The sequence below is a fragment of the Rhinatrema bivittatum genome, chromosome 3 (assembly GCF_901001135.1).
Source record: "Rhinatrema bivittatum chromosome 3, aRhiBiv1.1, whole genome shotgun sequence".
NCBI lineage: Eukaryota > Metazoa > Chordata > Amphibia > Gymnophiona > Rhinatrematidae > Rhinatrema > Rhinatrema bivittatum.
This window is the reverse complement of record NC_042617.1, coordinates 459,664,543-459,682,045: the sequence shown is the minus strand read 5'-3', so window position 1 is coordinate 459,682,045 and position 17,503 is coordinate 459,664,543. Positions and strand designations below refer to the sequence as shown.

At 40.3% G+C, this 17,503-nt stretch overlaps 1 protein-coding gene across 1 annotated transcript in view; it reads left to right on the top strand.

Annotated features, from left to right (window-relative positions):
- NBAS (neuroblastoma amplified sequence) overlaps positions 1-17,503 on the top strand; it is a 1,239,997-nt gene that overhangs the window by 973,563 nt on the left and 248,931 nt on the right. Inside the window, exon 49 of the mRNA XM_029595926.1 lies at positions 11,848-12,043. Coding sequence (XP_029451786.1) covers positions 11,848-12,043 — 196 coding nt within the window. The remainder of the gene's footprint in view (positions 1-11,847; positions 12,044-17,503) is intronic.

Here is a 17,503-nt window from a genome sequence, read left to right as displayed (position 1 = left end):
TAGGCTGGCAGCGAACAGACATGTCGAGGGTCCAGGTGAAGGTCGAGGACAGGCGATGATCAGGAGTATCCAGAGTCCAGGCGAAGGTCAAGAACAGTGTCTATCCAAGGAAGAGAAGGAGGGATGATAGGGTTGAGGCAAGGCAGGTAGGACAGGCGAAGACTAACAGGTTGAGACAAAGACTGGAATAGGCTGAGATGAAGGCAGGAACATGCTGAGCAGCAACTCACACTACTCACAGTAGCTGGACCAGTTGCTGAGGCAAGTTGATTCAGGGGATCTGCCCTTATATAGGACACTATTGGTGACGTCATCTCTAGGGGATGCAGGGAGTGGCGTCCTTCCATGTGGTGAGCTGGCGGTGTTTTGCCAAGTTGGGGAGTGGCACAGCCATTTTGGGCCCAGATGTAAGGACAGTGGTTCGCGGGATTAGCCCGCAGACCGCCAAACCCATTTACCAGGATGTGGCATAGCCAAGCAACTGTAGCTTGCCAGAGGACAAAGTCACAAACTACTCTGGATCTTCTTAGATAAAATCTTATTTTCCATAAGCAAGTTACACATAAATTACTTACTTTTAGCGGTAATCACAATAAGCATGTATCTTCAGCATTTACATTCAAGGTTTTCTTTTAGGACAGAGATGTGTCAGGATCTGCCTTCTCCTGGAGACCTGGGGCCTGTTTTTTCCCTTCTGGCCCTATGCCCTTCTTTCTGCTTTCAGAGGAGCTGCCCATAGAACTACCTGCATATCTAACTTTTAAGGTGGACCAGACCAGATGCCTGGTCTAGTACTTTTTAAGGAGGAATTTTAGGGACATTCCTTCACACAGGGTAATAGGGCTTTTTGAAAATTGCCCACCATATTCTGGAGAGTAAAGCTAGGGCAAAGAATGTAACAATAGGACTACTTATGCCTTTTCCAAACTACACATGTTGTTCTGAAGGGAAAAAATATCTGTAGCAAAAGCAGATGGAAATGTATGTGGGCACTTGCAATTTTCAAAGGAATTTGCTTAACCTTTAAGAATTGGTGCGAAGTGCATGGGTTAAAGTACACACAGATTTTGAAGATTGCTACCAATAGGTGTGGAAGAGTAACCTAGTAATTCGAGCAGTGGGCTGAGAACCAGGAAAGCTAGGGTTCAAGTTCTGCTTTTCCCACTGATGCTCCTTGTGACTTAGGGCAAGTCACTTCTCCCTCAGAGGCAAACTTATGTAATTCCTGGACTGCAGTCCTCACTGACAGGTAGATTTTAAGCATTGCTCGTGCAAAAATGGCCCCATATATGCAAATGTGGAGTGCATGCAAGCAACGTGAATTTTAAGAAGCCGGGAAGTACGCGCGTACATACCTGTTCACGCATTAAAAATAAGGAGGCAAAAAAGGGGCGAGGAATGGGCATTCCAGGGTGGGGCCAAGACGTACGCGCATTAACCCTGAATTTTACAAGGCTGACCATGGTAATGCACACAAAGTTACACAGCTAACTTTACTACTGATGAGGCACAAGTCAGAGGGCGAGAGGGAGAGTGCCTCTTTTAAAGGGCCAATCTGACACTCTCTATATATATCCCACTGTAAGAGGGGCACTTTCAACTCAGGGTAGATTGGGGGGGGGGGGGTGTTTCATTGGTCTGCCTGGAGCACAAGGGTCTGTAGACCCTTGTAACACTTACCCTCCTCCCGCAAAACCCACCCTGAGTTGAAAGTGCCCCCTTACAGTGGGACACTGTAAGGGGGCACTTTTAAAGGGCCAATCTGACACTCTATATAGAGTGTCAGATTGGCCCTTTAAAAGAGTGTGTCTCTCTCTCTCTCCGTGCCCCCCCCCCCCCCAACCAGTTACTTGTGAGTTTGCATGTAAGGCTCAAACATATACGTGCGTTAGGAATATTTTAAATGGTATATGCGTACTTGCATGCACAATATAAAACTGAGTGTATTTTTGCTCATGTGCCCAATACATGCATTTTTGGGTGGGCACATCTTTTAAAATTTACTTGTGAGGAATCTAAGGGCAGTTTTTACTTTCCAGGACTTAAGATGTCCTCACCTCCCATACCATCTATATGCACCATTCTCTTTCAGGATTCCCTGGAATCCTGCTCTCCAAGGCTTTGGGCATTTTCTGACCATCTCTGAAGTGACCAATAATAGGCTTGCTGGACTCGGGATGTAGTTGCAATATAACCTTGCTGATAGTTGCTATTAAAGTGAAGTGATTGACAGTTTACAAGTCATTTTTCAATAGTCAATTACATATTCCATTCCCAATAAATCTGTGGCTCTATATAATTGATAATGTGTAATCTTTCCTTCCATATCTCTTCCTAGTTTCAGGGGGTAGTTTGGAAGCTTCCTCCCACATGTTCTTCTATTCTTATGAACATGTGTGCACAATTTTATATGGACACGCACAAATGCCTCTACCACAAAGGGGGGGGAGGGAATTTTAGTAGATGCGTGCTGACGCAATTACCAGTTTCCCCAATTCGTTCCCAGCTTGCCCAGATAAGGGATAGCCTCCTTTGTATCCTATTAGCACTAACCCTTAAAACCCTGCTGACTAGCCTAGAATTTTTTATTTTGTTACTTACACGCCATCCATAGCAGTAGTAAAGTTATGCAGCAGGGGACCCTGGCGCACTCTTGTGCACGTAAATACTTATGCGCACAAGTCATATTAAAGTCCCGAACACTCACGTTCCGCCCATACCGTGCCCATGCCTTGGCCTTTTCTTGCAACTTCTCGTTTGAATGCGTACCAGGAGATACGCGCATACTCTGGTGTCTTTTAAAATTCTCTCAGTGCACACTGGCTGGACATATTCGCGTATCTCCCAGTTTTGGCATGCACCGGGCTTTTAAAATTCACCATTTAGATTGTATGCGTTCATGGGAAGGGATTTAGCAAAGCGAGTAATCAAGTCCAAAACCCACTATTTATTTATTTATTTATTTATTTATTTATTTAGAGTTTTTCTATACCGGCATTCGTGATTAGAAACCACATCATGCCGGTTTACATACAACAAGGGATGTGAACAAAAAACGGAACATAAACAAGTGCAAAGAGATCAGAAATTACATTACAACAAGGGTCTTAAAACTGGGAAGAGAGATAGAATAAGAAAGCCGAGCAGTTAGGATTAAATTATTTACATTATATTGTGAAGTCTCTTATACAAGTTGCTATCTCTTATAAAATTGCTATCATTTATAAAATTGCTATCATTTAATTCGGATCTGGGAAGGCTTGGCATCCAAATCAAAGGACCTTGGCATCCAAATCAATAGGACCTTGGCATCCAAATCAAATAAAAGCTATCAGACTAGGAGTCCCTCAGGGCTCATCCCTGTCTCCTACCTTGTTCAACATTTATCTGTTACCCTTATGTAAACTTCTCACCGACCTCAATCTCAAACACTTCCTCTATGCAGACGATATCCAGGTCTTGATCCCCATCGAAGAGTCACTCACAAAAACTCTGTCTCACTGGGAAACCTGCCTCCAAAATATCAAACAGCTTCTCACAAGTCTCAACCTGATACTAAATTCATCAAAAACGGAACTTCTACTCATCACACCAGAAAACAGCTCCCTCACACTCACCCATCCTACCGTACCAAATACTACACAAGTAAGAGACCTAGGAGTTCTAATTGACAATCACCTAAACCTGAAAGCCAACATCAACAAAACCACCAGAGACTGCTTTTATAAGCTCCAAGTGCTGAAAAGAATACGACCTCTCTTCCACACACATGACTTTAGAACGATTCTACAATCAATCATTTTCGCAAAGCTGGACTATTGTAACACCATCATGCTAGGTCTCCCCTCATCACACACCAAACCATTGCAAATGGTCCAAAATGCCTCGGCCCGTATACTCACTAACACCAGGAGAAGAGAACACATAACCCCTATCCTGATGGACCTTCATTGGCTGCCCATACACTTCAGAATAATCTACAAGGCCATTCTCACCATTTTCAAAAACATCCATCAATTAGCTCCAATCGATCTCCATATCCCCCTCCGATTACACCACTCTACAAGACCGACAAGAGATGCTTACAAAGGTTCACTTCAAGTATCTCCAGCCAAAACTACCAGACACATCACGCTTAGAGATCGGGCATTCTCCACAGCCGGTCCAACTTTATGGAACTCCATTCCCCCGGATCTTAGAATGGAACCCAGCATCTCAACATTCAAGAAAAAACTCAAGACGTGGCTGTTCACGCAGGCATTTACTAACTCCAACATTATTTAATCTCCCATCAATCAACACGCTTCGCTAGTAATAACGTTAATAAATGTTATTTATTCAATGCTATCTATACTTATATATAATTATCTGATCTTCATTTTCCTTCTCACTCCAAGTTATTGATTTCCTTGTTATATGTAACTGCTTTTTCTGCACTATTGTTCAAATTGTAAAGTTTTATTATTATTGCACCCCTGTTTCTTGTGAACCAGCATGATGGGACTATCGTCCTGAATGTTGGTATATAAAAAAACTTAAATAAATAAAATAAATAAATAATTTGAGGACTTAAGTCATTTTGAGTACAGTAGAAGAATTGCACTTGTATACATGATATAACTGTTAATGAATGCCACTATATTATTATTTTACATTTCTGATTTACATTCAATTTATGGTTTATTATAACCTCTTTCCTTTTCTGCAACACTTAAACTCCTTTTCATTCATTTCCTGTTTTATATTTGTGTCAGATTATTCCTTCATAAATGTAATACCTTGCATTTGTTCTTGTTAAATTCAATCGTATTTATTTCTGATCTTTTTCCAATTTATCAAGATAATTTTGAATTATATTCCTGTCATATAAGTATTTGTGTCTGTTCCTACCATGGTTTTATCTCTGAATTTTATGAGAGTTTTATTCATACCTCATCCAAGTTGTTAATGAAAAATACTGAAGGGTATCAGTCCCTTATGAAACTGCACTTGATTTGTTCTTCCATGCGGGCAATGAACCATTGACAATTACTTTTTCAGTATATTTAATTTTCACAGATTGTAACTCAACTAATTATAATATGATCTAAATCATATTTTCATACTTAAATTTATGAATATATCATGCAAGACAGAGTCAAAAACCTTACTAAATCTACTGTGTACTCCCTTATGTGCAAAGACTATTACTCTGTCATAAATGAAAATTAGATTAGTTTGGCACATGTTGTTCATCAGATTTTCATGTTGATTATTTCTTAGAATTTTGTTATGATCTAGATCAGTGGTTCTCAACCAAGTCCTCAGCGACCACAGGGACCAGTCCAGTTTTTCAGGATATCTATAATGAATACCTATTAAGTATATTTAAATGCACTGCCTTCAATCTGTCTGAAACTTTTCCCGGGTAAACATACATGTGAGGATCAGCAGGATGGCTCAGAGGCAAGGTTAGATGAAAGGAGGCAACAGCACACGCAGTTTTTTCATTTTCAAAACTGCATGCATTGTTTTTGACAGAAGCAGCACATGCACAAAATACAGATGCAAATCTGTGTAGGCACTTTTTCCCCAAGGCTGCTTTCAAAAGGAATATATGTAGGTAAAAATACCTGTAGATTTTGCACCAATGCAGATACTTTGCAAAATTGTTCCTTATATGATCTGTAACCACTTGGGTGGCTTTATATCTCTTTATGTTACATAGTAACTTATTATTGACAGCAGATAAGGACTAAAAAGTCCATCCAGTCTGCCCAGAAATCTTTTTATAGTAGTCTCTGCTGTGCCATGCAAATTATCCCCATGTTTCTCTTAAGGGTAGTAACTGCTGCTCCATGCAGTTATCCCCATAAAATATTTACTGTTAGCAACAATTTTTACCGGGGGATGAGCCTCCTTGAAAATTCAGACATTGCTGCTTGACTTGCTTTTCTTATGGACTTGGCCGTAGAAGCAGACCTGTGCTTTTTCCCTTATGTCTTCATATCAGCACCCCAGACCATAAAGTCAGGGCCCATGTTGGTTGTTGACTGAATCCAATTCCTCTTCCTGCCCTCTTACCCCCCCCCCCCCCCCACCATCAAAGCGGAGAGCGATGTTGCAGTTGTGTCAATAGCATCAAGGCTTATTGGTTAAGGGTACTTACATTAAATTTGAAGGTATTGCAATATCCATATTTCAGATTATTTTTTTTAAAGAATGAAAACTGCACCACTATCATAATAATATATCATCGCCATATAGTTACTATTCAACAAAAAAAGTTCTTTTAAAAGATTTTTTTTTTCCCAGTGCTCCTGGGCAAAGATATTTCCAAGCAAGATATAGAGCCAAAGCACTGAAGAACTAAAAATAAAACTTAAGTAAATACTCAAAAGCCAACATTTTGAACCATCCCTCAGATCCTGATCATGATGTGAGGAATTAAGGAAAACATTGCTTAATGGATGTGCAGCTGAGTTTTATTTTTGTTCTTGAGTGCATGGGCAATTTTCTTTTTGCTGTGTCTAGATAATAAAATTTATTATATTGTAAGATTCAATCAGATTATGCTAAAATTTCATTTGCATATTTGGCTTGTCATGAGCCTTCTCAGATGGCATTAAAATGCAGCAAACAGAATTTTAAAGAGAGTTGAAAAATCTAATGGGATCTACTGCTATTGAAATAATATGCTAAATGTATGTCTGCTTTGATTTTTGGATAATATAAATAATTTAAATTGTCAGCAAGATTCCCTTTTAAGCAGAATAACTAGTAAAGTCATTATTGTGCAAGTTTGTTAATTAATTTCTCTTAGATTGAATTTATTAGTTGAGTAGGAATGTAAGTAATGTAATTAAATTCCTTTGTATACTCAATAGTATTCTTGACGTTTTTAGTGCTTTTTAACATGTCTGAAAAAAACACTTATGTGATGTTTCAAGTTCTCTTTGTCTGTCCATCTACCAGAGGAATGATAACTTTCATTAAAGTGAACAAATTGAGATCAAACTTAGAGGATCATGAACTAAAAGTAACCCCTTTTTGCATGCACGGTTTAGATTTTCATATGGGGCATTTCTTTCCATTCAAATGACCCCAGTAACAAAATGGCATGCAAATGTTTTTCACAAAAAGAAAACGACACCTTATTGAAGTGTAGTTCCTTTTTTGTGAAAAACATTTTGAGAAGTACATTTCATTGTAGGTTAAAAATGTATTCCTCAATAAAGATATATTGGGGGGAGGGGGGAAACTATGGGGTAGATTTTCAAAGGGTTTCACGTGTAACCCCCAAAAACCTACCCCAAACCCCCCCTGCGCGCGCCGAGCCTATCTTGCATAGGCTACTGGCGCGCGCAAAGCCCAGGACACGTGTAAGTCCCGGGGCTTTCCTGGGGGGGGAGGGGGCATGTCATGACCGGCGTGTCGTTGGGGGCGTTCCGGGGGCGTGGCCGCTGCCTCCGGACCAGCCCTCGGACCGGACCATGGCACGCCGGCAGCCGGCCTGGCGCACGCAAGTTACGCCTGCCTTGGGCAGGCGTAACTTGTGCAACAAAGGTAGGGGGGGTTTAGATAGGGCCGGGGGGCTGGGTTAGGTTGGGGAAGGTGCGGGGGGGTGGAAGGAAAGTTCTCTCCGAGGCCGTTCCAATTTCGGAGCGGTCTCGGCGGGAACAGAGGCAGGCTGCGCGGCTCGGCGCGCACAGGCTGCCGATTTTGGGCAGCCTTGCGCGTGCCGACCCCGGATTTTAACAGATACGTGTGGCTACGCGCGTATCTATTGAAATCCGGTGCACTTTTGTTTGCGCCGGGTGCGCGAACAAAAGTACGCGCGCGCGTAGTTTTATAAAATCTGCCCCTATGTGTTGATAATTAATAAGCTGTTCTGAATAATTTTGTATTACAGCATCTCATTAACTATTGATTTAAATAAAATTTTACACACACAATTTTACTGTTTGCAAAGAAAATAAACTTTATAAATGTTACAGTGCATAAACAGAAAATATAATGCTTCGTACTAGATTCCCAGCTGTTTTGATGTACAGCCTTGAACTTCATTATTCTTTATATACTGATGATATTCAGGTTTTTTTTCAAGGCATGGTTTTATTTCAGCAAGATTTCCTTTTAAGCAGAATAACTAGTAAAGTCATTATTGTACAAGTTTGTTAATTTATTTCTCTTAGATTGAGTAGGAATGTAAGTAATGTAATTAATTTCCTTTGTATACTCCATAGTATACCAAGTTGATTCTGATATTAACAGAACATTGAGGTTAATTTCTCTTTACATTTCCACAGTGAAAAGATGGCTTTTTTGCAACAACTTTCTTTGAATGTGTCCAAGACTGAGACTATTAGAATAAGTTGTTGTGTTCATCTGGATTTTCCTTATTCTGTTTTAGTAAATGGCTTTTGTGTGCCTTTCAAAGATGAAGTAAGAAATTTGAGTGTTATTTTAGATACCAGTGGTTGTGAAAAAATCATTCTGTAAGCTCCGTATTTTAAGAAAAATAAAACCTTATTTAAATGATTCTAATTTTAGGACCGTCTTGCAAGCTCTTGTGCTGGTAGGATAAGACTACTGTAATTCTATCTGCTTAGGCCTTCCTCATTACTCTATCAAGGCCCTTTAGGTGGTTCAGAACTCTGCAGTCAGTTCTTTCTGGAATCTCAGGGTTTTACCATGTCACACCTGTGCTTTTTAGTTTATATTGGCTGCCAGTGGTATGGAGGATTCATTTTAAGATTCTGATGCTTGCCTTTAAGGCTTTAAATAATGATGCCCCTGAGGCCGTTATCTCATCCTTGAAAATTTATTGTCCATCAAGGTTATTGCATTCATCAGATAAATATGTACTAGAAATACCCAACCCCAAATTGACAAAACACTGTTTGCATCTTGAAAAATGTTTTTTTATTATGGCATCGGCACTGTAGAATAAATTACCTGAGGATATAAGGAAGGAAAATGCGGCAAAATCTTTTAGAAAACACTTGAAGGCTTTCCTATTTCTGGAATCTTTCAAAATGCTAATCTGACTAAAATGATGGCAGATGTATTTTGGGAAAAAAGGCTGCAGCGATTTAAAAATGCTAATCTGATTAAAAACGGTGGTTGATGTACATTGTTCATAGAAAACCTGTAATGATGTGAAAGTAAGATCATTCTGATGATAGTCCATACATTTTCCTGTTGCATGTGTAGGTTATATGCTTTATTTTGACAGCATGAATGGCTTTTATTTTTAGCAGGTCACTGCAGCCGTAACTCTGACCTACAAATCCCTCAATAATCTAACCCCACCCTACCTTTGCCGTGCCATCACTTGTTATGAGCCCTCCTGCCCAATACGATCATTGTCACAAGCCTGCCTTAAGACCAGCCCTGAGAGCCATGTGTCTCACCAGTACCAGGAACACAACCTTTGTAGGATCCGCCCTTACCTTTTAAATCTCCCTGCCTCCTTAAATAAGTCCCTTACCTCCTGTCATTCAGAAACTACTTAAAACATGGCTGTTTGAAGCAGCTTTCAGAACCAGCCACTAATATTCTTCATTCACTTCTGCCCTGATTCCCTATAACTTTTGATCAGAAGCGGACTCTGTTATCTCTCTGGTTTGACCAAATGACATATGTCCCTCATAAGACACATCAACAAACCAAATTTTCCAAGCAACCCACTGAATGACACAAATTTGCTGTAGTCCTCCCCTCTTCCCTGGGACCATTTGCATCCTCCTCTTTTTGGAATTTTTATAAAGTTAATAGTTTTGTTCTGATGCACTGTACCTGATTTACTGAACAAATTGTAGCTAGCTTTGAATTTTCTTGGTGGAAAAGTATGTCATAAATAAATATTGATTGATTGGAGTATTTGGCATTTCATGCACAAAGTGCCATTTGCAAAGTTTATTAGTGCATTGGCATCTTTTTGTGAAGGCAAGCTGTGCTCCTGAAAACTTATCCTGTTAAAATGTACCAGTACCTGGTCACTGGCCATCCCAAAATGTACAAAACTGTGCCAAAAACTCATTATTATTGCCCTTTATTCCTTGTATTGTGTTAAAGACAAAAGTGAGAAGTTGAAAAGTGCTTCAGAATCTATGCAAATGTCAAATATTTTTTACTTCACCTAAAATAAAGGGCATATAAGCTTTCATTCTGTTTGTTTCAAGTGAGCATACTTAGAACTAATTAGTTTGGGTGCAGAAACCTATGAGCCAGATTTTCAAAGGGGTATGCGTGTAAGATACGTGCATACCACCCGAAAACCTGCCCGAAGTTCCCCTTGCGCGCCGAGCCTATATTGAGTAGGCTCGGCGGCGCGCAAAAGTCTCGGGGCTTTCCTGGGGGTGGGGCGTGTCAGGGGGCATGTCGCGGTGGCACGTCATTTGGGGGTGGGGCCGCGGGCGTGGTTCCAGCCCGGGGGCATTTTGGGGGCATGGTCGAGACCTCCGAAACGGTTCCCGGGCCTGGGAATCGCGCACCGGCCCGGCGCATGCAAGTTACGCCTGCCTCGGGCAGCCGTAACTTGTGCAACAAAGGTGGGGAGGGGGTTTAGGTAGGGCTGGGGGGGTGGGGAGGGGAAGGTGTTAGGGGGTGGAAGGAAAGTTCCCTCCGGAGGCAGGTTGTGCGGCTCGGCGCACGCAGGCTGCCGATTTTGCACAGCCTTGCACGCACCGATCCCAGATTTTAACAGATACGCGCGGCTATGCGCGTATCTGTTAAAATCCCGCGTACTCTTGTTTGCGCCTGGTGCACGAAGAAAAGTACGTGTGTGCGCAAATTTGTAAAATCTACCCCTATGTGAAGAAAGAAAATAACCTAGATGTAATCATATGTGACCTGAAGAGAGTTAGTGTGGTATAGTAAGGGATAAGTCTTTTACAGTATGCTTGAGTACATAAGAAGAGGTATAAGTAGAGGAAAAAAGTAATATTTTCCTTGTACTGAACACTGGTGAGTTTCCACTTCATTTAGTTCTGCCGGCCATACCTTTCTAGGGGCTTTAAAAGTAGGGAAGCATTTTGGAAGAAGGCTATCAAAATGATGCAGAGCTTGAAGCTCAAATTCTACACAGAGAAAGTTAAGGAACTCAAAATGTGCAGTCTAGATAGCATAAACAAATTGAGTCAAAAACAAGGGATCATGAACTAAATGTCAATGGGGGAAGAATTAGAGTAAGAGGGAAGTACTACTATCTGGATTAACCTATCTGCAAAGGTACTGTAGTAATAACCAAAACAATGACAGAGTTCAAGCAGGCTTGCAACAATTACAACAGGTGATGGTAAGAGCAAAGGAGAGAGATGACTGGAGTCCAAATAGGGTCTTCAGTGACACAGTAGACAGGGCCAGTTTGGCAGACTAGGATGCCAATGTACTGAACTGCAGAAGCTTCCAGAGGTATAGTTATCTATTTTGCAAGCTTTCCTGTAGCAAATGTTTGTGTGAAAGTTTGAAGTTTGTTTACATCCATAGCAACCATGGGAAATTTTCTACATTAGTACATTGGCCCCTAGGTTTTCTAAAAGTTCTCTATTGACTTAGTTAATCTGTTGTGTTTGTTTACTATCACTAATATAAGATTTCATAAATAAAATAAAATAAAAAGTGAAGGCAATGCTGTAAAAGGAGGCATATGGATGATGTTCCTATCAATGTATGGTATTTTTGGTTTGTTTTTAATTGTTTGTAGATATGTAGGGTTTTTTAATTAGATTTAAGATTGTAATCTACACTGAAAGCTTAATGCTAAGAAACTATGGAATATATTTTATAAATAAAATAAATAATGTGATAAGATTTTGCATTTTAGTTTAAAAAAAACCTTAACTCTCTTGATTTGAATTACAGGGAAAAATTGGTTTCTGCAGATGACTTACTAGAATGGTTAAGACCCTTCTGTGGTGATGACTCTCTTCCAGTGAAACCCCGCATCGATGTGCTACAAATTATGGAGCAAGCTTTTCGTCTTAATGATGAGGACAGTAAGCTGCTGGTGTTTTTTCGAACTCAGGCTGTACTGAAAGCCTGTTGGCCAGAGATTAAGGTATTCGGTTTTTCTCTTCCTTTCCCTTATTTTCTTTTCATTCACTTCAAATGGGTTAAATTTAAAAAAGATACATTAGTGTTTACCCCATACAAACAGTATTCCTACCACTTCTTTCTTCTGTATCAAATCATGTTAACATCTCTCTTTTGGACACACGTTTGCTTGTTCAACCTCGCACTGAAAGCTGACAGGAGTGCATTGGATTAAATATACAGTAGTAATGGGTTTCTTTTATTTTGTCTCTGTGGAAAAATGTTGGTACATCTGGTTCATTATCTTCTTTATGGTTAAATGTAAAAGTTGCCAAATCCTAAAAGGAATTGTAAAAGAAGTCTTACTGTTGTTTAACATTACTTCCATTTGATTTTAAATATTTATCTTAGAAAGTGTTTCTCCCTGTAGTTCATTATATAAAACAACAATATTTTGCTGATATGATTAATTTAGTTTCTTCAAATAGTTTTGAATTTTTCTTCTTCAAGACTCGGAGCTGAACTGTTGTGCCTTGAGAGCATTCTTGACTTATGAACCCATTAGCTAAGTGAGCCATTGCTCTGTTTATCAATATTTTATCAGAAAGAAAATGTACACTTTTAGTTAGTAAATTAATAATATTGGAATAACAGAACGTAAACTTATTTGCTTTATTTGAAGCCTGTCAGTAGCAACATATACAGTATGTTAGAAAGCATGAAATGTTGAATCATTTATTTTGATTAAGTGAATATTTGACTCCTTTTTTGAAAAAAAAAAAAAAACTAATACCTTGCACAGTGAAGTAAAAGACATTATCAGAATGAATACGGAAATCTTTCTTGTTTTTCTTTATTTATTAACATGATTTATTTTAATATAGAAAAATAATCTTTCAGCCTTTGGCTAATGATGTTTTATGTCAGCTTTTTTCTTGGCTTGGATTGTATTTGCTTTTATAAACTTGAGTATAAATTCAGCAAACATATTTGGTTTTCTTTTAAGAAAAATTATATGCCACTAATATATTCAACCCTGAGTCTCTGCATAATCTGTGCTTAACCTCTACCCATAGAAGTCAATGAGCTGCATTGGTTTAAGTGATAATATAATATGGTTCTTGTCAACCTATGATATCACCTTTAAGCCTTGTGATGTCATAGGATGACATCTACTGGTATAAAGGGTGAGACTTGCAGTGAATGCATTCTTTTGCCAGATTTTTTCCTGCATCTTTTGGTTTTTTTTGTTCCCTGGTGTGGAATCCTAGGGAGGCATATTTTTCCATGGAGGGAATAAATCTTGTGCTCTACTCCAAGGTTTAAGGCCAGTCTCTTTCAGAAAAGTCCCTAGGTGGAGGTATTTATTTAGAAAATGTCTATACTACAATCCCAATCTCAAAGAGATCACCTAAATTTGTAAATAATACTTCATAAAAATGCATCATACATAAAATAAAGTATATTATGTTGACATGCCTGTCTGATGATCTCTCCTGTGGAAATAGTTGAATACGCCTGTTTTGTATTTAATAAATTTGGCATGATTAGAACCACCAATCCAAAATGTGGACTTGATTACTTTTCCCATGTTTTGGGTTCACCAAGTGGTTAATTTAAAAAAACAATGGCGCAGCCATCCATGTGTGCGTGATTCCTGGCGCGTGCACATGGATGTGCCAATTTAATAAAATGTGTGTGCCAGCATTTTAAAATCCATATGCGCATGTGTGGGCAGTGCACACGGGGGGGGGGGGAATTTTCCCTAAATACACGCGGCGACACAATCGGGCCTCCCCCAGTTCCCTCCCAGTCTGCTCCAATTAAGAAGTGGACTGGGAGGGAACTTCCCTTACCCCCACCCTAATCTTCCTCTCTCTTCCCCTCTGATCCCTGACCCCTAACCCCTATCTATCTACTTACTACGTTTTTTTTCATTACTTATTGCTCCTCTGGAGCAGAAGTAATTTGCACGCGTCCACCGGCTGCCAGCGCACACTTCCCCGGGACAGCATAGAATGGCGCTGTCCCGCCCCGCCCCTTTGGAGAGGCCCGGCACTTGTGCGCATACCGGTGTTTACGCGGGTGGCTGGGCTCGTTTAAAAATGCACGCGGCGCACGCAAGGCCCAGCCATGCATGTAAACCCCGGTTTTTATGTGCACGGGCCTTTGAAAATCCGGGCTGAAATGAAGAAAATTCCTGTGAATTGTGGTAAGTCTGAAAATGGAACTGTAGTCTCTAAAGGGAAGTCTGTTCAAGCCGTAGGGGGGAAAGGGTATCTTTGTCTAATAAGAAGGAGCACTGAGAGATATTTCTGGAGCCTGACACACCATACTTAACCGCTCAGTCATTTTTTTAAACTTGCAAATAAGCATCAGGATGCAAAACCGTCAGCACCTGATTTCTACTTTATTTACCCCTCTCAGTGGTTACATGTATATGAATCATTACCTTAGTTTAGGAAGCCCAGATTCAGGTATCTTGCCTGTTGTATCATTAAAGGTGGTGGGGGACTGAAGGAATACAGCTGCTTCAAATCAACAGAGGAAGTCTCTGTCCCAGCATACTTTCAGAAGAGAGCCTGAATTGTCTTGGCATTTTTTGAGGGTAGGAAAGGAAACTAAAAAAATCATGTTAATATACTTAATGTTATTCTCTAATGACAAGCAGCCTAAGTAGAGGCACAAAAAAGAATCACATGAACTGTCTCATGCACTGTCATAGGAGCATATGAAGAGCTTTACATATGCAGTAGAGGACCCAAGTGACAATGAACCAGTTGCTACTCAGTTTTGTACATCTCATTATCACTCAGTATTCATAATATTTTATTATTTAACCTTTAGTCTTATCAGGTATCATTATCATTCTTAAACGTAATATACCACTTGGGATCAAGCACTAAACCAACAGTTCACAAAATAAAAATAATATCCATAATAAACATAAAACAAATTACATAGACAAAAGCAATCCATAGTATATACAATAAAACGCATGTTGCATATTGAGGTAGATTTTAAAAATATACGCGCGCACGTACTTTTGATCGCGCACCAGGCGAAATCGGAGAGGCCTTGGAGGGAACTTTCTTTCTGACCCCCCGCACCTTCCCTTCCCCTACCTAACCCACCCCCCCGGCCCTATCTAGACCCCCCCCCTACCTTTATCGGAGAAGTTACTACTGCCTCCAGGCAGTAGTAACTTACGTGCGCCGGTGCAACAGGCCCTGGCACAGGCCGCTGTCTCGGGGCACTCGGACACGCCCCCGATCCCTAACCGCGCCCCTTGGCCACGGCCCCGACCGCCTCTTTTTGCAAGCCCCGGGACTTACGCTCGTCCTGGGGCTTGCGCGCGCCGCCGAGCCTATGCGCGTACCCCTTTGAAAATCTACACCATTATTTTTAACTTTTTGTCATTCATCATAGAAACATTGTGGCAGAAGTAGATTATATGGCCTATCTAGACTGCCCAACTATGCCAGCTACACAGCTCTTCAATCCCTTCCACTCCCCGTGGTTGTCCCATGCTGTCTTGAAATCACCTTTGTCCCATGCTATCTTGAAATCATCTTTGCCTCCACCACCTCCACTGGGAGGTTGTTTCATGCATCTACCACTCTTTCTGTAAAGAAATACCTCCTTAGATTACTCCTGAGTCTATTCTCCTTCATTCTCATCCCAGAACCCCTTGTTCCAGAGTCTCTTTTTCATTGAAAGAGGCCTAACTCCTGTGCATTGATACCTTGGAAATATTATAATGTCTCTATCATATCTTTCCTATCCCTTCTTTCCTCCAGTGCATACATGTTTAGATCTTGAAGTCTGTGCTTGTATGCTTTGTAACAAAATCCATTGGCTATTATAGTAGCCATCTTCTGCTGGACTGATTCCATCTGGTATATGGTCTTCATTTTTTTTTTTTTATCAGATTTAATAAGATTTATAAGTAAACCATAAGAAAACACAGATCTAGAACATAGTAAATTATCAGAAGAAAATAAGTAACCAGTTGGAAATTCAATGACAAAATTTCTCTCAAGTCGACATAGAGAAAAAAGCATGTTGCAAAACAATATCATGTTCACATATACCTACAATAAGAAGTAATTTTTAAACAGGCATGCGGGTGCACATATTCGGCCCATGCCCAGGGATGTCGCCATTATATATCATATACAAGTATAAAATAAACTTCGTGCACACAGTTTTGTGATTGCATGCAAATGCCACTTCTACCGTGTAAAGTGGGGAGGGGGGGATTTTAAAAATCATCACCAGTTTTGCTAGTTCATTCCCAGTTCGCCCAGGTAAGGAATAGAACTTCCACACACCCCTAGTTTAATCGTCTCCCTTCTCCCGTTAGCCCTGCCAATCTGTCTATTTATCTTGATTTTCTAACTTGCATGTCATTCATGGCAGAAGTAAAGTTATGGGGCAAGGGACCCTGGCGTACTCCTGTGCGCATAAGTAATAGCATTCTGATTTCAAGGAAAACTCCAGGAATGTCCATGCCCCGCCCCTTTTTTTTGAACTTTTCATTTGTGCACACATACTCGGGATGCTTTTGAAAATTTGCTCAGCGCACACCACCAGCCCGACATATTTGCACATTCCCTAACTGATGCACGTGTCAGGCTTTAAAAATTCACCTTTAAGTGTGTATTAATTCCTATTACACAGTTACTATGACCAAACATATAACAATAAAGGAAACATCATAAGACAGAATTATTATGAAAGTTTATCATGCAGGACATTTTCCAAGCTGAGCCGGGTCAAATAATATATATTCTTGTTCCCTTGAAAACTAATTATGTATTTGAATGAAAATTTCAAGAAGAAAGAGGAACCCAGTGCCAAAAACGTGGGCTTTCTTTTCCGGAAACATCTTCTGTCTAAGTTGTGTGACCAATGCCAAACTGAAAAACCAAGTTCTTGTCACAAAAGGAGATAAGCAGGATTGCTCTAGTAGTAATCTCATCCTGTGAACATTTCAGAAAAATTGAGACATCCAAACTGTTTGTAGTAAGAATATTTCTCAGCCCTCCCTAAGTGTTCCTCGATGGACATATAATGCAGTTTACATTTTCCTCTCCTTATGCACCCAAACATCTTTCTGTCATCTTCTCCATCTGTTTGGACACCTTAATTTCATCAGGTACAATCACCCCCAGACCTCACTCCCTATTTTGTGCTAAGAAGAACTTTGCCCCCTATTCTGTACTGCTCCCTTGAAGGCAATATTTTTTTAAAGACCTGGGTGTGCCAAAACTGGGAGATAGGGCACACAAGTCAGGCCAGCACATGCCGAGTGGATTTTAAAAGACCCCCGAGGATGCTCGTATCTCCTGCTGCATGCACAAGTAAAAGGTTTCTGAAAAGGGACAGAGCATGGGTGTGGTCTGGACGGGGAATGGGTGTGTCAGGGCTGGCCAAGAAACGTGCACGAAAATATTTACATGTCCTTGTGCATGCCGAGGTC